The sequence below is a fragment of the Piliocolobus tephrosceles genome, chromosome 6, assembly GCF_002776525.5.
Source record: "Piliocolobus tephrosceles isolate RC106 chromosome 6, ASM277652v3, whole genome shotgun sequence".
Lineage (NCBI taxonomy): Eukaryota > Metazoa > Chordata > Mammalia > Primates > Cercopithecidae > Piliocolobus > Piliocolobus tephrosceles.
The window spans coordinates 83,509,021-83,533,233 of NC_045439.1; the positions used below are offsets into that span (position 1 = coordinate 83,509,021).

The following is a 24,213-nucleotide window of genomic DNA, read 5'->3' on the forward strand; positions in this document are numbered from 1 at the left end:
TCATTATTCTTAATCTGATATTCTTTCTGTTTCAAAATATGGCTTTTAATTTTAGTTTTTAAAAGTCTGGCTGTTAGCCTATATATGTGGAGAAACTTGAAGTTGTAAGGGAAGGATTACAGATTAAATGAATGGAAAAGGAAAGAATGCTCAGGGTAGAAAGATCAATGTGAGAAAATAGTTTGGTTATCAGTATTATAAGTTTATCAGTTATTATAGAAATGTATTATATTTTACATATTTTTCTCTTTCTCTTTTTCAAGGTTTTTGACTCCAGTGAAGAATCTGGGTATCTTGTTCTCACCATAGTTATATCAGGTCATTTCTTCATTTTCCAAGGACAGACACTACTGGTAGGTTTATGCATAATAGTTTAACATGGAAATATATCTTTGTCTTCTTAGCTTTACATGAATTTTTGTATCCTCAAGCTTCTTCAGTCTCACTGAAATTCATCAAGGTCAACATATTAAGCATTTATCAAATGTGCCATAACGGTGGGAAATACAGAAACATACTGAATATTGCCTGCCCTAAAGGGATTTAGGATTTTGTTAGGAATCAGAGTGGATCAAAAGATTGAAATTAACCAGTATGATAAAGGATTCTGTAGTAAGGGAGATTGAGTTAAGATAGGCTAGGTTAACAGAGACAAGTATGGAGGGTTTTCCAGATAGGGAAAACAGCATATGCAGAGGGATAGATTTGCAGAAATAAAGAAAACAAAAAAGTGTTATTATTAATTGATAAGAGTCCTCCATAAAACTCTAGTTTTATAATGATGCATGTGTTCTTTATTCTGAATATATGTACACTTTAGGAAATTTTAGGATGAAGAAATATGTAAAAAAAATAAGAATCAACTTGGTTGAAAGTTTAGGTTTTATTTGGTACATAGAAACCAATGAAAGAAAAAAAAAATTAGTAACTTCCAAACAAAGAAATTGTACAAGAAAGGAACATATAATGGAATCATTTAGCTGTGAATGATGTCTACATTGACTCAAATTCATACAACAAATATTTACTGAATATCTACATAGGCATAATTAATTTAACAAATATTTATTGAAGAATTAGTATATGCTAGGCATTTTAGGGGATGCTAGGGATATAGCAGTGAACAGTGAAGACAGAAATCCCTTTCCTTATGGGATATCATCATTCTAGTGAGGGAAAACCAGCAATAAGCAAATAGGTCAAATACATTTAAAAGACATTAATTTTTTTGGATCGCTTACATATTCTGTCATAATATGGTAGGAACTCACATGTGTATATTGTGATGATTCATCTTTCTGCTTAAATATAGCCTTCTCATTGAATGTGAGATGACTTGCAAAGTCATCTTTGTGTTCCTTGTGACTTAAAACTGCGGTATGAGTTGTACTATTTTGCTTTATCTGCTACTGTCAGGGTCTGCATCAGGTGCAGGAGATAAGGTTTCTTCAGCTGCTAATGAGTACTACAAATGGTAGACTTGAGGGATACCTAGTGCACAGCTAGTTCTCCCTGTCAATATCATGAGTCTTTGCTGAATGGTGACATTAAAGCAGTTTGGCTTCCGCAGGCATAGGAGACCACCCCATACTGTGTCTCTGCTCCATCTTTTTGCCCCAGTGGTAACTATTGTGAACAAATGGATAGAAATGTCTTTGTATCATACATAGAATGATTTTTGCACTGTAGTCACAAAACCAAGTTTATCAAATTCTAAGATATCTATTACTGAGAAATATAAGGATAACTGCAATTTGGTGCATGTTGCATATACAGTCATGTGTCTTATTACAACATATCAGTCAAGAGAGGATCACAGATATGATAGTGATCCCATTAGATTATAAGGGGGCTGAAAAATTCCTGTCACCTGTGACATCTTGGTGATACTGGCCCTTGTAGGCATAGGTAATGTGCATGTTTGTGTCTTAGTTTTTAACAAAAAGTTTTTAAAATACAACAATTTTAACAATGTAATAATAGAAAAAAATATTGTATATGTTTTAAGTTATTGTAAAACAGTCCAAATGATTTTTTAAAAATTTTAAAGTTTATAAAGTACAAATGTTACAGTAAGCTAAGGTTAATTTATGATTGAAGAAAGATACTTTTTAAATAAATTTATTTATAAAAATAGTCATTAAGGAAATGCAAATTAAAACCGACATGAGATAACACTACATACTTTTTAGGATAGTTAATTGAGTGTACAGTGTTTATAGTCTACAGTAGTGTACAGTAATGTCCTAGACCATCACATTCACTCACCACTCACTCACTGACTCACCCAGAGCAATTTTCACCTTTCAAGCTCTATTCATGGTAAGTGCCCTATACAGGTGTAATTTTTCCTGTACCTTCTCTATGCTTAGATATACACATATTTAGCGTTGTGTTAGTGTTACAGTTGCCTGCAGTGTTCAGTACAGTAACATGTTGTACAGGTTTGTAGCCTGGGAGCAATAGGCTATCCCACATGGCCTAGGTATGTAGTAGGCTGTACCATCGAGGTTTGCATAAGTATACTCTATGATAGTCACACAATGACAAGATCACCTAATGACACATTTCTTAGAATGTATCCCCATTGTTAAGTGACATATGACTATACATATTTAACTTAAATACTGTAATATTTTTTTAAATCTTTTTTAAAATTTTTAAAAATCAGTTTTATTGAGGTGTAATTTACATAAAATTCACTGTCTTTAAGTGTTCAATTTGATGTGTTTAATGTATATAGTCATGTAACCATCACCACAATCATGATGCAGAACATTTCAATTAACCCAGTTTCCTTGTGCCTCTTTGCAGTGAGCTTCTCTGCCCACCTTCAGCACCTAGAAACCATTGATCTGCTTTCTATCACTCTAGTTTTGCATTTTTTAATAATTTTTATTTATATATATTTTTGACAGATAAAATTGTATATATTCACTGTGTGCAACATTATTTTGAAGTATATATACATTGTAAAATGACTAAATCTAGCTAATTAACATATGCATTACCTCACTGTAGTTTTGCCTTTTCTAGAATTCATGTAATGGAATCATATGATATGTAGTCTTTTCAGTCAGGCTTCTTCCATTCAGTGTAATTTGAGATTCATCTCTGTTGTTCCATGTTATCTGTAGTTGATGCCTTTTCATTAATGAAGAGTATTCCATTGCATAGCTAAACCTATTTTGCTTATCCATTCAGCTTTTGATAGACATTGGAGTTGTTTTCATTTTTTCAGCTGTTATGAATAACACTACTGAATATTTGTATATGAGCGTTTGGGCATGTTTTCATTTTTCATTGTTAAATGTCCAAGAGAAGAACCGCTGAGTCATATGGCATATCTGTGTTTAACTTTATGGGAAACTGCAAAACTGTTTTCTCAAGTTGCATTCTCATAATGTATGAGGGTTCTACATGTTCCACATCCTCACCAACACTTGTTACTGTCAGTCTTTTTAATTTTAACTATCCTAATAAGTGTGTAGTATTATCTCATGGTGGTTTTAACTTGCATTTCTTTAGTGACTAATACTGTTGAGCATCTTTTCATGTATTTGCCATTTGTATGTCTCATTGGTGAAGTGTCTGTTCATGTCTTTTAACCATTTTTGAGTTGTTTGCCTTCTTATATTTGAATTAAGAATTCTTACTCTGGTTACAGCTCTTTTATCAGAAAGATGTTTTTCGAATATTTCTACCAGTTTATAGCTTATTTTTTCATTTCTTAGTGTCTTTTGAAGAGCAGAAGTTAAAAATTTTGAAGTGCAATTTTTTTCTCTTATGGTTTATCCTTTTCATATACTACTTAGGAAATTTTTACCTATGCCGAGATTGCAAAGTCGTTTTTTTTTTTTTGAGTCAGAATCTTGCTCTGTTACCTAGGCTGGAGAACAGTGGTGTGATCACAGCTCACTGCAGCCTTGAACTCCCAGGCTCAAGTAGTCCTCCCATCTCAGCCTTCTGAGTAGCTGGGACTGTAGGCACACACCACCATGCCTGGCTAATTTGTTACAGTTTTTGTAGAGACAGGATCTCACTATGTTGCCTAGGCTGTTCTCAAACTTCTGGACTCAGGTGATCCTTTCACCTCAGCTTCCCAAAGTGTTGGGATTATAGGCATGAGCCACTGTGCCTGGCTGCAAAGACTTTTTAAAATGTTTTCTTCTAGAAGTTTTATGGTTTCAGCCCTTATATTTAGGCCTCTAGTTTATTATGAACTTTTTTAGTATTTAATATTAATATTTTTTATTTTTATTTCATATAGTGGTCCTTCTTTCCCACAATAAAGCAATGTGGTATTGATAAAAATTACTATATTATGGAATGTAATCATGGATCTTAGGCAATTTACTTCTGGAACCATTGAATTAATTTTAATATATGGCAAAAGTTAAGAAATTGGGTTTATTGGCCAGGCGCAGTGGCTCATGCCTGTAATCCCAGCACTTTGTGAGGCTAAGGTGGGTGGATCACCTGAAGTCAGGAGTTCGAGACCAGCCTGGCCAACATGGTGAAACCTCATGTCTACTAAAAATATAAAAACTAGCCTGGTGTGGTGGTGGGTGCCTGTAATCCCAGCTACTCGGGAGGCTAAGGCAGGAGAATTGCTTGAACCCAGGAGACGGAGGTTGCAGTGAGCCGACATGGTGCCACTGCACTCCAGCCTCGGTGACAGAGTCTCAAAAAAAAAAAGAATTTGGGTTTATTTTTTGCATGTGGATAGCAATTATTTTAGTACCATTAATTGAAAAGACTAGCTTTCCCTCATTGAATTACCTGGGTATCATTGTTGAAAATTAGTTTGCTAAGTATGTGTTAGTCTATTTCTGGACCCTTTTCTGTTCTGTTGATCTAAATGTCTATCCTTACTCCAGTAACACACTGTCTTTACTTCCGCTTTGTTATAATTTTTGAAATCAGGTAGTTTAATTCTTCTTTCAACTGTGTTCGTTTTCAAAGTTGTTTTGACTATTATAGGTCATTTGCATTTCCATATAAATTTTAGAATGACGTTTCCTACAAAAAAGCTTACTGGGATTTTGATGGGACTGATTTGAATCTATAAATCAATTTGAGAAAAATTGACTTCTTTTACCATCTTCTAACTAATGCGCATATTTAAAACTCTCCATTTATTTATTTATTTATTTATTTATTTATTTATTTATTTATATATTTGATTTCTCTCATCAATGTTTTGTAGTTTTCACAATACAGGTCTTACACATACTTTGTTAAATTTATCCACAAGTATTTCATATTTTTTATGTTCTTGTAGGTAGGATTTTAAAATTTCGGTATCTAATAGTTTGTTGCTGATGTATAGAAACATAATTGATTTTTAATTATTGACCTTGTATCCTGTGATCTTGCTAAACTTATTTATTAGTTCTGTAGATTTTTTCTAAATTCTTTAGGGTTTTCTGCATAGATGGTCTGTGTTCCATAAGTAAAGATGTTTTACATTCTTCCTTTCAATCTGTATACTCTCCCTGCCTGCCTTACCTGCTTCCCACAGATTGTGCTGGCTAGGATGTCCTTTTCAATGTTGAATAGCAATGGTGAGAGTTGATGTCCTTGCCTTGTTTCCCCATCTTAGGGGGAAAGCATTTAATCTTTTCACCATTAAATATAATGTTAGCTGTAGGTATTTTTGTAGATCCAATTCATGAAACCAAGGAGGTTCCCTTCTATTCCTAGTTTGCTGAAGGACTTGTTTTTTCCCTTTGAGCTTCTGGTATATATCTATTTTAAAATAAAAAGTATATATATAAATATACATATAATTAAGGTGTACAATGTAATGTTTTGATATACATTGTAAAATGATGACTGTAGTCAAGCTAATATATCATTACCTCAGAATTACCATTTTATATATGTATGGTGAGAATACTTAAGATCTATTCTATCAGATTTCAAATATACAGTATAGTGCTATTATCTATACTTATGCTATACGTTCGATCTCTAGAATTTATTCATCCTATATAACTGAAGCTTCGTACCCTTTGACCAACATCTCCTCATTTCCTCCACCTTCCCTGGCTTACCGCTAGTAACCACTATTCTATTCTCTGCTTCTATGAATTTTACTATTTTAGATCTCATATATAAGTGAGATCATGCAATACTTTTTTGTGTCTGGCTTATTTCACTTAGCATAATGTATTCCAGGTTCATCTATGTTGTTGAAAATGGTAGGATGCCTTCTTTTTTAAAGCTGAATAATATTTGTGTGTGTATATATACATATATACATAACAATTTTTTATCCACTTATCCACTGATGGACACTTAGGTTATTTCTGTATCTTGACTATTGTTAATAATGCTGCAGTGAATGTGGAGTACAGATACCTCTTCAAAATACTAATTTCATTTCCTTTAGAATATATACCCAGAAGTACGATTGCTGGATCATATGGTAATTCTATGTATAATTTTTTGAGGAAACTCCATACTATTTCCCAAAGTAGCTATACCAATTTACGTCACCACCAACATTGTACAAGGATTCTTTTTTCTCCATATCTTCACCAATACTTCTTATCTTCTGTCTCTTTATTAATAGCCATCCTAAGAAGTATGAGGGGATAGTGTCATTTTGGTATTAATTTGCATTTCCCTGATGATTAGTAATGTTGAACACTTTTTCTTATACCTGTTGGCCATTTATATGTCATCTGTGGAAAATGCTTATTCAGGTCCTTTGCTAATTTTTTGTTTTTATTTTTTTGAAATGGAGTTCACTCTTGTCGCCCAGGCTGAATAATAAATAAATTATTTAAATAAATTTATTATTTAAAATAAATTTTAAATTTTATAATAAAATTTTTAAATTCTTACTGAATCAACCTTTATTGTAGAAGTATTTGATTTTTAAAATTATGTACATATGTAAATGTGATAAAAATAAGAATACATATTTAAAATATATTTTGTCCCCTACATTAAAGAATAATTTTCATCAGTTCATGACATTTATTCATAATCTTTCTTGGCCTCCACAAAAACCAACACATAAAAGAGCAAACACTTTTGGATTATAACACATTTATAACACATGTAATTTTGTGTTGGCATTATATTTACACACCCTCTCCTCGCATACTAATCTGGGTCATGATACATTTTTAGAACTTTTTTTTTTAGAACTCACTCTGTTGCCCAGGCTGGGATGCAGTGGTGTGATCTCAGCTCACTGCATCCTCCACCTCCTGGGTTCAAGTGATTCTCCTGCCTCAGTCTTCTGAGTAGCTGGGATTACAGGCGCCCACCACCATGCCCAGCTAATTTTTGTATTTTTAGTAGAGATAGGGTTTCACCATGTTGGCCAGGCTGGTCTCGAACTCCTGACTTCAGGTGATCCACCCACCTCGGCCTCCCAAAGTGCTGGGATTACAGGTGTGAGCCACCATTCCTGGCCGTAGAACTTTTTTCATAAAATGTAGAGACAGGACAGCCATGGAAAGTTTTAGCCATTTCTGTCTTAGTACAATGATTCAGTCACTAGCATGGATCTAAATACCGTATATTTATATTTTCAAAGTTGTATGGAAGCTGCATCCACAAAACCCCTCCAAAAAATAGTAACAGCCTAGTAACAGCTTCATGTGTGTGATATGTTTATGTAAAACTCAAAACAGGTCAACAAGGTTTTGGGCTTTCTGCTTGGTCCTGGGAAGTTATTTAAATTTAATTTCCCTTAACCATCATAGGTCTCTGATGGCCACTCCCTGTGAGGTCCATGGGAACTGAATGATTCAGATTAAACAGCATGCTTGGTGTCTAGTAATACTATAGATTTCCATCTTGCTTGTTCATATAGCACCTGCATTCAACTGGTCACTGCCAGAGGACTCCACGGAGACCTACTACTAGACTGTTCTATTGTTATTTATGTCAAAGGGTTAGTATAGCAAGAAGGCTGAGATATCTTGACCCTATCCTCAGTTTACCTTGGACTTGGGCTCAACTGACTTTCCCTTGCTAGTCTTGGCAGTTGGAATAGATTCTCCCTTGGCCATTTTGGGCTTTAAATTTTTTTTTTTTTTTCTAATTGTGGTAAATACACGCAACATAAAATTTACCATCTTAACCCCCCCACCTTTTTTTTTTTTTTTTTGAGACAGGGTCTTACTCTGTCACCCAGGCTAGAGTGCAGTGGCACAATCTTGGCTCACCGCAACCTCTGCCTCCCGGGTTCAAGCGATTCTCCTGCCTTAGCCTCCTGAGTAGCTGGGATTACAGCCGCACACCACCACGCCAGGCTAATTTTTGTATGTTTAGTAGAGACAGGGTTTCACCATGTTAGTCAGGCTGGTCTCGAACTCCTGACCTTGTGATCCTCCCATCTCGGCCTCCCAATGTGCTGGCATTACAGGCATGAGCCACTATGCCTGGCCTATCTTAACCATTTTTAAGTGTACATGTCAGTGACATTAACTACATTCATATCATTGTGCTACCATCAGCACCATCCATCTCCAGAACTTTTCATCTTACAAAACAAAAACTACCCATTAAACAACTGTCCATTCTTTTTCCCCCAAGCCCTTGGTAACCATCATTCTACTTTCTGTTTCAATGAATTTGACTATTGTAGATACCTCATATAATGGTGATATAGCTTGGTTGTTTGTGCCCTCCAAATCTTATGTTGAAGTGTAATCCCCAGTGTTGGCGGTGGGGCCTGTAGGAGGTGTATCCCTCATGAATGGCTTGGTGCTGTCCTCATGATAATAAGTGAGTTCTTGCTCTGAGTTGATGCAAGATCTGGTTGCTTAAAAGAGTGTGGCACTTCCCCCTTCTCTTGTTCCTGTTCTTGCCATGCGACATGCCTTTTTCTGCTTTGCCTTGCGACACGCCTTTTTCTGCTTTGCCTTCTGCCGTAACTGGAAGCTTCCTGAGGCCTCACCAGAAGCTGAGTAGATGGTGGTACCATGCTTTCTATATGGCCTGCAGAATTGTGAAAGAACCTCTTTTCTTCATAAATTGCCCAGCCTCAGGTATTCCTTTATAGCAATGCAAAAACAGCCTAATACAAGAGGAGTCATACAGTATTTGTCTTTTTGGACTGTTTCACTTAGCATAATGTTATCAAGATTGCTCCATGCTATAGCATATCATAGATTCTTTCCTTTTTAAGGTAAGTATTACTCCACTTTAGGTATATACCCCATTTTGTTTACTGATTTATCTGCCAATGAACATTGGGTTGTTAATACCTTTTGCCTATTGTGAATAATGCTGCTATGAACACAAGTGTACAAATATCCCTTTGAAACCCTGCTTTCAATTAATTTGGATATGTACTCATAAGTAGAATTGCTGGATTTTATGGTAATTCTATTTTTGATTTTTTTGAGGAACCACCATACTCATTTCCACAGGAGCTGTACCATTTTACACTCCTAGCAATAGTACATAATGGTTCCAGTTTCTCCACATCCTTGCCAATGCTTATTATTTTCTGCTTTTTAAACTAGTATTGATCTTAGCGGGTGTAAGGTGGTATCTCCTTATGGTTTTGATTTACGTTTCTCTAATGATTAGTGAGGTTGAGCATCTTTTATGTATTTGTTGTCCATTTTGTATCTTGTTTAGAGAATGTCTATTTAGTTTTCTTTTTCAAAAAAAAAATTTAACAATTTATTTTCTTTGAGTACTTCTGGTCAGGCTTTGGCAGGGCTCTCTGGATTCCTCTGGTCCTGTTTTGAGCTGCTGCTGCTGCTGCTGCAACTTTTAAAGCCTGTTTTTGCTTCTTCAGCTTTTGAGTCTCTTGGAACATCCAGAACGCACAGAGCCTTCTCAGTCAGGACTTGGCAATGGGCTCCATCAAAAAGGTGTCCTCAATCCCCAGTGTGTCTTCTCAGAGACATCATATTGGTCTAAAAAAGGTTTTTGAGCATTTTTTCCCTCTGGACAGTGCTCATCACCAAATAGTATTTGTGAGCTTTGTTCTTTCAGTGTTTCTGCACGTGTTCTTCATAACTGTGGGCTTTGGTCAAGGAAATAATTAGAGCCTTCAGGAAGTTGGTGTCCTTAGGGTTTGCCACGACTTTGTTCATCAGATGTTCTTGCTTGATATTTAGCTTCTCCTTTTAGTTTGTCATTTCCAAAGACAATAATCTTTTCACTGTATCATTGCCCTTCTCAATTCCAGGGATGGTCTGGTGGTCTTTGAGCAGCATGGAAAGGGGTGGGTCATGGTCCTGTCTAGGCCAGACTGGTTTCTGGATGGCATATCTGCTGCAGCCTGGAGAAGGAGACTGCAGGCCCCTTCAGTTGGAAGGAAGCCTGGCATTCCCTCAGCCCGGCAGCCCAGAGATTGGGGTCTGGGTCACTGCCTGGGTCCAAATAGAACTTGGCACTCTCTATGTGGCTCTCAGCATGGTGACTTCTGACTCCCACCAACTCCCCTGGGGCCTACTCCACAGCCTCCAGCCCCTTCACTGTAGGGCCTGGGTTACATAGGCCTCTTCAATTTTCTGATTGGGGTTTTGTTGTTGTTGTGCTGTGGAATTGAGTGTTGTTTTTTAAAATAATTCCACTTTACACACACATGCGCACACATCCCCCACCTAGTGAATGTAGCTTTTAAAAACATTTTTGGCCAGATCTCATGTGATCTTCTCCACTCTTGTTTCTTCTTTCAGCTTGGATTAGGTGTAGGATAAGCACTGTGAGCCCTTTTTAGGGTAGGGACTAGGAAGGGTGGCTTTTCTTAGAGCACAGAACTCTGTGCCATGCTGTGCCCCCTCCCCAGTCACCCTTAAATATCAAGTTGCTCCTGCCACCTGCTTCTTTGCTGCCTGCTTGGTCCTCCTTGGCTTCTTCTGTCCTGGAACTGGAGCTTCCGATTATTAGCAGGAGGTACACTTATCCTTCAGCGGGCTGCCATCTTTTCCTAGATCTCAAATTCACTCTTTAAAAAAGTGGAATTCATAACTCCTTTGGGGATATTTATCCAAATTTTAAAACACATTCTCTTACATATCATTGTAAACCTCTAAAGATCTACTTTTTGTCAGCATCTTCCTTCTCAATCCAGAAGTTGCAGAAGCTGAAGTTTCAAGCCAGGTTCAAAATATATCCAAATGGGAGAAGTTATTTCCCAAGACTTTAGCCTCTATTTCCAGCCATTCCTTTTTATCTCAGTTGGTTTAGTCCAGCATGAGTGTCTTTACCCAAATATAATTATGCCTGAAACACAGAATGGTTTTGAGACAGTTTTAATTCTATTTGTCTGGCAAACATGGGCCATTCTAGAAATGATGGAGTTCATCAATTTTTGTTTTTAGTTTCCTTTTTATTTTTCACACCCAGCCCAAATGTATTTCCAAAAGGAATTGTCTTTCTGTTTACCAGTGAAAATGCTATATTCCTATTTAAGTGAACTCTGAAACCTTTAAACACTAATTTTAACCCAATTAATTTTCAAAAATGTCCAAATCAGTCTTAACTACAGAATATTCTAAAAGGAAAAATTTAGCATAAACTTTTACAGTCAAGTTATTCACCATTAAACTCTTTATTTAATGTTTATTTTGAGATGGAGTCTCGCTCTGTCTCCAGTGCAGTGGCGCAATCTCTGCTCACTGCAACCTTTGCCTCCCAGGTTCAAGCAATTCTCCTGCCTCAGCCTCCTGAGTAGCTGGGACTACAGGCGTGCGCCACTACACCCAGCTAATTTTTGTATTTTTAGTAGAGACGGGGTTTCACTGTTTTGGCCAGGATGGTCTTGATCTCCTGACCTCATGATCTGCCTGCTTCAGCCTCCCAAAGTTCTGGGATTACAGGTGTGAGCCCCCACACCCGGCCAACTCTTTAAATCAGAACCTGTCTGTTCTTCGGCCACTGATATGGTTTGGATCTGAGTCCTACCCAAACCTCATGTTCAGTTGTAATCCCCAATGTTGTAGGTGGGGCCTAGTGGAAGATGATTGAATCATGGAGGTGGTATCTCATAAATGGTTTAGTACTAACCTCTTGGTACTGTCCTTGAGATATTGAGTGAGTTCTTATGAGATCTGGTTATTTAAAGTGTGTGGCGCTTCCTCACCATCTTGCTCCTGCTCTTGCCATGTGACAATCTCCTGCTTTACCTCTTGCCATGATTGTAAGCTCCCAGAGGCCTCCCCAGAAGCAGATGCTGGTGCTGTGCTTTCTGTACTGCCTGCAGAACTGTGATCCAATTAAACCTCTTTTCTTTATAAGTTACTCAGTCTCAGATCTTCTTTATAGTAATGTAAGAATAGCCTAGTACAACCACTTTTTCAGGAAAGGTGAGGGGAAAACAAAGTTCTTCATAACTTTATCACCCCCTCCCATATTTAAAACAACTGTGATCAATTTAATTCTACTTTTGTGCATTTTGTTATTTCTCTTATAAAGACAGTTGGGTTAGCAAGAGTTAAAGCATTTTACTGCTGTACGTTTATACTGTCCCACATCTAAATAAACTTCAGCTCTTATGCAATGCTTGCTTGCAAAGTTGCTGATTACTCAACTGAGAGGAATATGAGGTGATCTTCCACCATACCTTTCTTATCTTCCTGGCTTTTCAGGTCCCTTTGGGAATCTGTGATGTGAAAAACTGAGGAATAATGGCTCAAGCTACCTTACCTTTCCCTCTTTTACCCGTTGGGCTCAATTTGTCAGCAGGGGTTCTTACTCCATTTGTACTGCTATAACAAAATACCACAGACTGGGTATTTTATAAGCAATGGAAATTTATATCTTACAGTTTTAGAAGCTGGGAAGTCCAAGGTGCCAGCAGGATTTGTGTCTGAGATGTCTCTACTTCCAAATGGTGCCTTGTTGCTGCATCCTCCATAGGGGAGGACTGCAGCATCCTTACATACAGAAGAACATAAGAGAGGTACTCTCTTCTGACTGGGTACGGTGGCTCACGCCTGTAATCCCAGCACTTTGGGAGGCTGAGGTGGGCGGATCACCTGCGGTCGGGAGTTTGTGACCAGCCTGACCAACATGGAGAAACCTCATCTCTACTAAAAATACAAAATTAGCCAGGTGTGGTGGCACATGCCTGTAATCCCAGCTACTCCAGAGGCTGAGGCAGGAGAATGGCGTGAATCCAGGAGATGGAGCTTGCAGTGAGCCGAGATCATGCCACTGCACTCCAGCCTGTGTGACAGAGCAAGACTCTGTCTCAAAAATAAAAATAAAAAAATAAAAAAGTCTTTGAAGTCCAGAGTCTCATCGCTAAATCAGATGTGGGTGAGACTCAGAGTAAGATTCATCCTAAGGTAAATTTCTCTTCAGCTGTGAGCCTGTGATATCAAACAGGTTATATCCTTCCAAAGTACAATGGTGAGATGGGCATAGGATAGACATTGCCATTTCAAAAGAGAAGAAATGGCCAGGAAGAAAGGGATAACAGGTCCCAAGTAAATCTAAAACCTAATAAAGCAAACATTAAGTCTTGAGAGTAATCTTCTTTGACTTCATGTCCTACTTTTGTACACACAGGGGTGGAGTTGGGGTCCAAGGCCCTGGAAGGCCCTGCCCCTGTTGGAACTTTGTGAGCATGGCCCACACTGCAGTTCTCATGGGTTGGAGTTGGGTGCCTGCAGCTCTTCCAGGCTGAGATCACACTCTGGTGGCTCTACAGTTGTGAGATCTCAGGAGTGGTCCTGCTCCGTGGCCTCACTAGACATTGCCCTAGCAGGAAGTCCTTGTAGTAGCACTGTGTCCATGGCTCCACTAGGCATTGCCCTGGTACGGGCTATCTACAGTGGCCCCACCATGTGGCAAATTTTTTACTCTGAGGCATCCTTTGAGATCTAAGTGAAGGTAGCCATGCCTCCACAGCTTGTGCACCCTGCACACCTGCAGAATTAGCACCATGTGGATGCTATCAAGATTTATGTCTTGTGCCCTCTGGAGTGGTGGCCAGAGGTGAACTTGGGCCCACCTTAGTCACAGCTGGGGTGGCCAAGGAACACTATACCAGAATTCTGGGAGTAGAGACTTGAGGCAGCCTGGAGCAGTGAGCCCCAAGGTCAACGGGCACCCTGGTTCCCTCCCTTAAAACTGTTCTGCCCCCCAAGGCTCTGGCATTGTGGACCTGTGATGGGTGTGGTAGCCTCAGAGATCTTTGAAATACTTTTTGGGGTTATTTTCCCATTGTCTTAATGACTTGTATCTGACTTTCTTCCATCCATACTATTCTTTTTATCAGATAGTTGCTTGGCCATACCTTTAGGGTTTTCTTCCAAACAATCTTTTATATTCTTTACATGACCAGGCTGAGAATTTTCCAAATCTTTATGTTCTGCTTCCATTTGACTATAAATTCCATCTTTAATTCATATCTCTCTTCTTGCAGTTTATTATAAGCAGTTAAGAAAGTCCATACAGCACCTAGAGTATTTTGCTTAGAGATTTATTCTACTAAATATTCTATTTCATTGCCCTTAAATTCTGCCTTCCTCAAAGCAGTGGGACATGAACACAATTCAACTGAGTTCTTGGCCTTTGTACGACAAGAATGGCCTTGCCTCCAGTTTCTAATCAGATATTATTTATTTTTGTATAAGACCTTATCCAAATGGTCTTTATTGTCTATATTTCTACCAACATTCTATTCACTACCACTTAGATGATTTCTAAGACTGAGGTTTTCTTTATAGCCATCCTCTTCTAAGCCCTCCCCTGAATCATCTTTAACGCTGTGTTCACAGCAATATGGGCCTTTTCCAGCATTCACTTCAAAACTGTCCCAGCCTGTACCCATTACCCAGTTTCAAAGCCACTTCCCCATTTTCAGTTGTTATAGTGACACCCCTTTCTTGGTACCAATTTCTGTCTTAGTCCATTAGTGCAGCTATAACAAAATGTCACAGACTAGGTAATTTATAAACAATAGAAATATATTTCTTACAGTTCTGGAGGCTGGAAAATCCAGATCAAGGCACCAGCAGGATTGGTGTCTGGTGAGGGCTGCTCTCTGCTTTTGAGATGGCACCTTGTTGCTACATCCTCCACAGGGGAGGAAGACTATGTCTTCACGTGGTGGAAGAGCAGAAGAGAGAGAACCCATTTTCTGAAGCCCCCCCCCCCTTTTTTTTTTTTTTTTTTTTTTTGAGACAGAGACAGAGTCTCACTCTGTTGCCCAGGCTGGAGTGCAGTGCTGCGATCTCAGCTCACTGCATCCTCTGCCTCCTGGGTTCAAGCAATTATCCTGCCTCAGCCTCCTGAGTAGCTGGGACTATAGGCAGGTGCAACTACGCCCAGATAATTTTTTTGTATTTTTGTAGAGATGGGGTTTCACTGTGTTAGCCAGGATGGTCTCGATCTCCTGACCTCGTGATCCTCCAATCTTGGCCTCCCAAAGTGCTGGGATTACAGGAGTGAGCCACTATGCCCAGCCAATTTTTGTATTTTTTTTAGTAGAGATGGGGTTTCACTATGTTGGCCAGGCTGGTCTTGAACTCTTGACCTCAAGTGATCCACCCACCTTGGCTTCCCAAAGTGTTGGGATTACAGGCGTGAGCCACTGCGCCTGGCATCTGGAGCCCTTTCCTAAGGGTCCTACTCCCATTCATGAGAGTTCTGCCCTCATGACTCTTTGTTTTTTTGTTTTGTTTTTTTTGAGATGGAGTCTTGCTCTGTCGCCCAGGCTGGAGTGCAGTGGCTGGATCTCAGCTCACTGCAACCTCCGCCTCCCGGGTTCACGCCATTCTCCTGCCTCAGCCTCCCAAGTAGCTGGGACCACAGGCGCCGGCCACCTCGCCCGGCTAATTTTTTGTATTTTTAGTAGAGACAGGATTTCACCGTGTTAGCCAGGATGGTCTCGATCTCCTGACCTCGTGATCCGCCTGTCTCGGCCTCCCAAAGTGCTGGGATTACAGGCTTGAGCCACCGGGCCCGGCCTACCCTCATGACTCTTAAAGGCCCACCTCTTAATTCTATTCTATTATTATTAACTTATTATGTAAAGGCCCACCTCTTAATTCTATTATATTGTTATTAACTTATTATGTAAGTTTCAACATTTGAATTTAGGGGAACACATTCAAACCATAGTGGGGGAAGAGTCTGTGCACTCTTACATGGCTACTCCAGAAAAAAATAAAAAACTCACTCAACTCTCTAATCACCCAGCCTTCCTCAGGCAGCAGTTCCCTTATTTGCCTTCCCAGCACTCCTTCCAAACTCTAATAACAGTGGTGGTTTGTCTGTGCCAATCTCATGTCTGATGCCAACTGTAGCATTTCAGGTAGTGGAAGGAGTGAGTACACTCAAACACAGTAGAGTTCATTGCTTAATTGTAAATGTGGAATCTTTTTAGAAGTGAGGTGACCACCCATGACCGGAATAGGTACAGTGAATCTCAAGATAGCTTTTGCTAACCCCATTTTCTGATGACACTTTTTGCTAGGCTGTAGCCTTTATATACTTGGGACCTAGGTCACCATTCCAAAAGAATTTCACTAATAGCTTCTGATTAAGAGAATGTTTACAAGCTTTGGATTTACATCTGCATTTTTTTTCAAAGATGGAAAGTTGTCAGTGCTCAGATGTCCGTGAAATTATTCTTTTGCCAAGCTTTTCAGCATTCTGGAAATCCACAGTGCTCTTCACATTTGCTGTTGGGATACTGAGGTTTTGTTACTGTATTATTGGCATTATCTCTATAGAATAAGAATATTACGTCTTTGAATATATGTTGAAATAGTTTTGCTTGGTTTGCCATTGACTATTCTTAAAATGAGTTTTATTAGAGTACAATTTATATATAATAATAAAGGGGCTAGACACAGTGGCCCATGCCTGTAATCCTAGCACTTTGGGAGACTGAGACAGGAGGGGGTCTCTTGAGCCCAGAAGTTCAAGACCAGACCTGGCAACATAGCGGGACCCCATCTCTACAGAAAAATTAGCCAGGCATGGTGGAATACACCTGTAGTTTCAGCTATTCAGGAGGCTGAGTTCAGAGGATTGTTTGGGAGATGGAGGCTGCAGCAAGCCCCAGTCGCACCACTGTATTCCAGTCTGAGCAACAGAGCAAGACCTTGTCTCAAAAAATTTTTTTAAAAAAGTATATATATAATATACTAATTGAGTTCATTGAATTTTGATAAATGTATTCAGCTATATAAACCATCACAATCATGATATGAACATTTCTTTCATTCCTTCACCCCCACCAAAAAAAAATTCCTTCATACTCGCTCACCTTCTTCCCCAGACAACTACTTTCTGTCACTACAGATGAGTTTTGCTTTTGCTGGAAATTGATTAAATGCAATTATTATAATATGTGCTCTTTTTGGGTCTAGCTTCTTTAATTCAGCATGACGTTTTTGAGCCTTTTCCGCATTGTTATGTGTACATTGTACATGTTCTTTTTTTGTTGATTTGTATTTCATTTTATGGATATACCACAATTTGCTCATCTATTAACCTGTTGGATATTTGGGCTGTTTCGAGTTTGGGGAAATTATGAGTAGAGCTGTTATGAACATTTATATAAGTCTTTGTGTATTATCTTAATTTCTTTTGGGTAATACCTTATAATAGAATTATTGGGTTGCCCAGTAAGTGTCTTTATAAGAAAGAAGTAACTTCGTAAGAAACTTCTGTACAGTTTTTCAAAGTGATTGTATTGGCCAGATGTGATGGCTCATGCCTGTAATCCCAGCACTTTGGGAGGCTAAGGCAGGTGGATCACATGAAGTCAGGAGTTTGAGACCAGCCTGACCAACATGGTGAAACCTTGTCTCTACAAAAAATACAAAAATTAGCCAGGTATGGTGGCACATGCCTGTAAGCCCAGCTACTCGGGAGGCTGAGGCAGGAGAATCGCTTGAACCTGGGAGGCAGAGGTTGCAGTGAGCTGAGATCGCGCCACTACACTCCAGCCTGGGCAACAGAATGAAACTCTGTCTCAAGAGAAAAAAAAAAAAAGCGATTGTACCATTTTGCTTTTCCACCAGCTTTGTTTGATTGTTCAAGCTGCTCTATAATCTTGCTAACAGTGGTACTGTCAGTCTTTATAATTTAAGTTATTCGTGTGTCTGTGTAGTGGCAAGTCGTTGTCATTTAGTTCTCATTTTCTGAATGAATAGTGAAGCACATTTTTTATATGCTTATTGGCCACGTTAAGAAACAGAACATTTTCAGTATCCCAGAAACCTTTCTCATATTCCCTTCCAGTGACTACTAAACACCCCTCTCCCCAAAGACTAACCACCATCTGACTTCTATAGTTTCCCTGTTTATGTGCTTTATATAAAATGAATAATACAGGACTCTTCTGTCAGCCTTCTTTTTTTTCGCTCATCGTTATATTTATGGGACTTGTCCAAAATGAGATTGTTCATTCTCATTTTGTGAGTATGTAACAGTCTATCCATTGATGGGTATTTGAGCAATGTCAAGTTTTTAGCTACACAAATAGTGCTTCTGTGAACACTCTTGCATATCTTTTGGTGGACACTTGTATGTGTTTTTGTTGAGCATATAAGTAGGAGTGGAATTAATGAGTTATAGGGCAGCGCTTCTCAAACATTAACGTGCATATGAATTATCTGGGCTATTAAAATGGTGATTGTGAATCACCAGGTCTAGGGTATAGTCTGAAATTTTGCATTTCTAGTAAACTCTTGATGATGCCAATTATACTGATCCATACTGACTCACACTTTGAGGGACAAAATCATAGAGTATGCTTTGGTAGATATTGCTGGAGTTTTCCAGATTTTTTCTGCTCAGTTTATACTCTTACAAATAATGCATGAGAGTTCTCCACATTCTTGGCTATACATTCCTGATATTTTCTTTTTAGCCATTTTGGTAGGTTTTCATTTATATTTTCATAATTAATAGTGAGTTTGAACACTTTTCCTTATGTTTATTGGCCAGCTGGATATCCTCTTTTGTGAAGTGTCTGTTGCGATCTTCTGCACAATTTTCTGTTGTTATCTTTATGTAGTTTTTGTTTCTGCCATTATATATTTTTTACTCTTCTTAATTCTTTTTTTTTTTTTTTTTTTTTTGAGACAAGGTCTCACTCTGACACTCTGGCTGGAGTACAGTGGTACGATCACAGCTGAATGCAGCCTTGAATTCCAAGGCTCAAGAAATCCTCCAGCCTCAGCCTCCCAAGTAGCTGGGACTATAGGCACATATGCCACCACACCCAGCTAATATATCTTATTTTTAGTAGACATGAGATCTCAACATATTGCCCAGGCTGCTGCTTGTTCTTTTAGTTCTTTAAGCTCCTTGTTTATTTCTTCTTTACTCTTAGCGAAACCTCAGACTGTTGCTTATTATCTGATCTTTACTCTCTTGTTTCAAAGAATCTGCATTTTTCTGAATTTATTTAGTTTTTTATGGTGCAATTTTAATTAAAATTTTCTTCTATTTCCAGTTTTGTTTATTTTCAAAACTATGCCCTTTTCTGTATCTTGAGGGTTATGTTTTCCCCTTCCATTTTGTTGCAGAATGTTTTCATAGATCTGTATTATTTTTTCTTTTTTTTCTTCTCCTTCTCTTTTTATTTTATTCATCCTCCTGCATGGAGAGTCTCATATGTAGAGGCCTGAGGGTGGATTCATCTGCAATAACCTCACTGTCCTTAGAAACTAATAGTTTCCTTTCAAATATTACATAAGAGACCTGGCTAATGTAAGTTTACATTTCTGTTCATTGATCCAGAATCCTGAGAGGAGTGGACTTAGAGCCTGTCCAGCAAAGGAGTTATCTCTGATTTCTTCTGTGAGGAATCAGTTTTTTGCTAGCCACAATGCCAGTTGAATACTGTAGTTATTCATCCACCCTTCTGGCATATCTGCCTATTATTTCTCACACAAATTTTTTATTTCTCCGACTATTATCTGGTATGCTCCAGTATACATTCTAGGGCACGGTTATTTCAGATGATCTTGATTAGAAGTGGTAAAACAGATTCCAGATGAGGGCTTTCTTATTTTTTCTATGGCTCCCCTATTCAGTAGCTCTTGCCCCTCTTGGTAATGGTGTTTCTGTGAGTATCTTCTCCCCTTTCTCTCTGAGTCACAGAACTCCTTTCTCAGGAAGGCATGTCACCAGTTGGCTCTTGGCATCTTTCTTCCATCACGATACCATGTCTTGCATAAATTCTTCAACAGTTTTGTCATATGAATGGCATCGATTCCTAGTTTCTAGTATTGATTTAATTCTCTACTATTTTATGTTTGTTTTGGCATTTTCATTTTGATAAGATGAAGGTATGAGTTAAAAGTTCAAGATACACCCGGGAGGCAGAGGTTGCAGTGAGCCGAGATCTCGCTACTGCACTCCAGCCTGGTGACAGAGCAAGACTCCGTCTCAAAAAAAAAAAAAAAGAAAAAAAGAAAAAGTTCAAGATATTTGAAGCGGAGGGGATCACCTGAGGTCAGGAGTTTGAGGCCAGCCTGGCCAACACAGTAAAAACCTGTCTCTACTAATAATACAAAAATTTGCCAGGTGTGGTGGCATGTGCCTGTAGTCCCAGCTACTTGGGAGGCTGAGGCAGAAAAATCATTTGAACCTGGGAGGTGGAGGTTGCAGTGAGCCCAGATCATGCCACTTCCCTCCAGCCTGGGTGACAGAGTAAGACCCTGTCTCAAAAAAAAAAAAAAAAAAGTTCAAGATATTTTCTTACCTCAAAGTCTAAAACCCTTTAGATTATTTTTCTTTTTTTCTTTTCTTTTTTTCTAAAATGCTTTAAGTATTAAAAAGAAATGTACCTTTTTCTCACTGTGGGATAACAAACAGTTATGCAATTTTCTGTGAGGTTTGGTTGTTCGTGGTATCTCAGATGACGTTATATTTTTGCAATTGGTTGATATGCTGTAAGTGGGCCAGAATATCCAAGCATACATCAAGAACATTCATGTAGATGTAAATAATTCACTTTCTGTAGTGGATCACACAGATGAGGCACTCTAATTGGGTAGCTAAAATGGAGATCTTTGACCTAAGCCTTGTTATACTAAGTGTTTCATGAGAAGTTAGCGTATGTCTCCAGCTTCACTGGTATAGTAATAGCTCTGATAGGGACCCGAAGGGCTTATCTAGCCTGCTTTGCTTTTAAAACTGCAATTACACTTTTGTTTTGTTGCACTTATATTGTGACTTTTATATGAATTTTGTATCTTTCATTAGGGACTAATTCTTGACAATTTTTAAAAGAGCTTCTGCTGTGTATTTAGTATGAAAATCTTAAGCATGTGAAGCCAGTAATACCATTTTATTTATTCTCCTCATCTTTTCTCTTCTCTCTAAAGCAAGTCATAACTTTGGAATAATCTTTTGAAAGGGTACTAACTACTCACAAAGAGTACTTTTGACACTTTAAACCTAACTGTCTTTCCCACCCTTCTTTTTTCATTTCCTAACATATTGGAGTCAAAGACATTTGCCAGATTGTGTAGACTGTCTTTACTTTTAGAGCTCTTGTTTACTTTACTAGATTTGTAGTTTGGAAAAAAAAGTACCTCTTTGGGGCCAAGTTCTGGTTGGTTCCTATGGGGTATGTTGAAAGTTTGCATCAATATATAGCTTACTAGTTATCTCTGATATATTCTGTCCTCAATGTCATAACCCAAAACAAAACATATACCACAGTCTTAAAATATTTTGTACTACCAGTCTTTAAAAAAAAAAAAAAAAAAGCAAGGAAACTTTTTTTTCCTGCAACAAAATAAGTCTTGATTTAATTTATATCCCTATTTATCATCTTATCAAATTACAGGCATGAGAAGCTTAGTTATAGTACCTGGCCAGACCTCTAGATTCCTTTTTTTATTAAGAGGCCATAGAATTTAGGGTCTTTTCAAAAACGCATCTTTGGTATAAGATTTTTTTCTCACAGTATTCGATTAAGTGTACTAGGTTCAATTGGATTAGCTTTACTTGGATTCCTTTAAAATAGTAAATCTTTTTATTGTTGAAGAAAAATTGTTATTTTTTTATATCACTAATCATTAATGAAAGGGAAATGAGCACATTTTCTTTGACTATTACTACTTAAACTCTTCTTAAATCTTTAAATTCATTTAATATTTGGGACTGTTTAATCCTTCAGTGGACCTTACTGTGCAGATAAAATTTACACACTTGAAACAATGAAAATGCAGTTCCAAAAGATGTGATTAGATTATAAACTCTAGCAGCATAATCTTTTTTTTATTTAAACTTTTTATTTAGAAATAGTTTCAGACTTACAAAAAAGTTGGCCAGGCATGGTGGCTCATGCCTGTAATCCCAGCACTTTGGGAGGCCGAGGCAGGCAGATCACGAGGTCAAGAGATCGAGACCATCCTGGCCAACATGGTGAAACCCCCGTCTCCACTAAAAATACAAAAATTAGTTGGGTATGGTGGTGAACACCTGTGGTCCCAGCTACTCAGGAGACTGAGGCAGGAGAAATGCTTGAACCCAGGAGGCAGAGGTTGCAGTGAGCTGAGATTGTGCCACTGCACTTCAGCCAGGTGACAGAGTGAGACTCCATCTCAAAAAAAAAAAAAAAAGTTGCAAAAGTAGGCCGAGAGTGTAATCCCAGCACTTTGGGAGGCCAAGGCGGGCATATCACTTGAGGTCTGGAGACCACCCTGGCCAAGATGGCAACAACGGATTTCTATAAAAGATAACAAAAATTGGCGAGCCATGGTGGTGGGCACCTATAATCCCAGCTACTTGGGAGGCTGAGGCAGAAGAATCATTTGAATCTGGGAGGTGGAGGTTGCAGTGAGCTAAAGATCACGCCACTGCGCTCCAGCCTGGATGACACAGTGAGACTCCATCCAAAAAAAAATTGCAAACGTAGTATAAGGAAGGTTTTTATACCATTCACCCAGCTTTCCCAAATGTTAACATTTAGCATAGAATGGTAATCCAAACCAGGAAGTTAACACTAACACAATACTATTAACTGATCTACAGACCTTATTCAAAATTTGAAGTTGTCACACTGTGTTTTTTGCTGGTTCAGGATCTAACCTAGGATATTCCACATTGCATTTAGTTTTTATGTCTTCTTGGGTTCCTCCAATCTGGAATAGCTCCTCAGTCTTTATTGTTTTTATAACTTTGACACTTTTGAAGAGTACTACCCAGTTATCTTGTAAAGTGTCTCTGAAAGACAGAAGAGATGTTCAGTGCATTATCTCAGGAGGTACATGATATTGATATATCTTGTTACTAGTAATGTTAACCTTGATCACTTGGTTAAGGTGATATCTGCCAGGTTTCTCCATTGTAGTTACTCCTTTTCCCTTTGCAATTAACAACTATGTTGCGGGGAGATATTTTGAAATATGAAAATACCTTCTTTATCACAATACTGTTGCCCACTAATTTTAGCATCAGTTAGTGATTCTTGCCTGCAATAGTTACTGCTCTCGTGTTTGCCAGATGGCAGTTTCCTATTTCTGTGATTCTTTCTGCATGTACTAATTGGAATTTTACTCTAATAAAGGGCTGTCCCTTTTCCCTTATTGATTTATATATTTATTTGATTCTATCAGTATGGACTCACAGATACTTCATTCTGTAGGTTATCCATCACTATCATTATCTATCACTATCACTAATCTCCCACTGATCACTTTTCTTAGTCTCTTATTCAGTCTCTAGCACCATGTTATCAGTTAGAATATCAGGGTTCTTACTCTTACTTCCTATATGCCGTGAAATTCACCTTTAGGCAAAATATTAAACTATTGTCACCCTCAGTGCCCTGTCTCATAAAATGGGAATAATATCTGCTTACGGTATATAAATAGATTTGTAAACTATAGAATGTAATACATGTGGTAATATTGTCATTCTTTTGTTGCTAAATGCCACAATGGTATTCAGAGAACAGGGGCTCTTTTCAGGGGCTGACTTAAGAATTAATTCTTTTAGACTGTCCACTTATTTCTGTAGGGAGGCCCAAGAATGAAGGTGGAGAGGAACAGTTGTATGGAGACGAAAGGCAGAAGGAAGCCAAAAGTAAGTCACAGAAACACAGAACAGCATATATTTCCACTTTCTGCTGTGTGCAGTAAATACTTACCGAATTCCCTAGAATATCATGGAATAGTAATCTATTTCTTTGACGATTAGTTTTGAAAACTCCCTTGTTTCACGTAACAAAATATTTTTAAATTAAATGTGGCATATAAAAACAACATTAACTTAATTTTTCCTGTACCTTAAGCT

The 24,213-nt window shown here is 38.2% G+C and overlaps 1 protein-coding gene across 2 annotated transcripts in view; it reads left to right on the top strand.

Annotated features, from left to right (window-relative positions):
* REC114 (REC114 meiotic recombination protein) overlaps positions 1 to 24,213 on the top strand; it is a 119,043-nt gene that overhangs the window by 40,265 nt on the left and 54,565 nt on the right. For both annotated transcript variants that reach the window (XM_023193096.2, XM_023193097.2), the window contains exon 2: positions 264 to 353. In XM_023193096.2, coding sequence (XP_023048864.1) covers positions 264 to 353 — 90 coding nt within the window. The remainder of the gene's footprint in view (positions 1 to 263; positions 354 to 24,213) is intronic.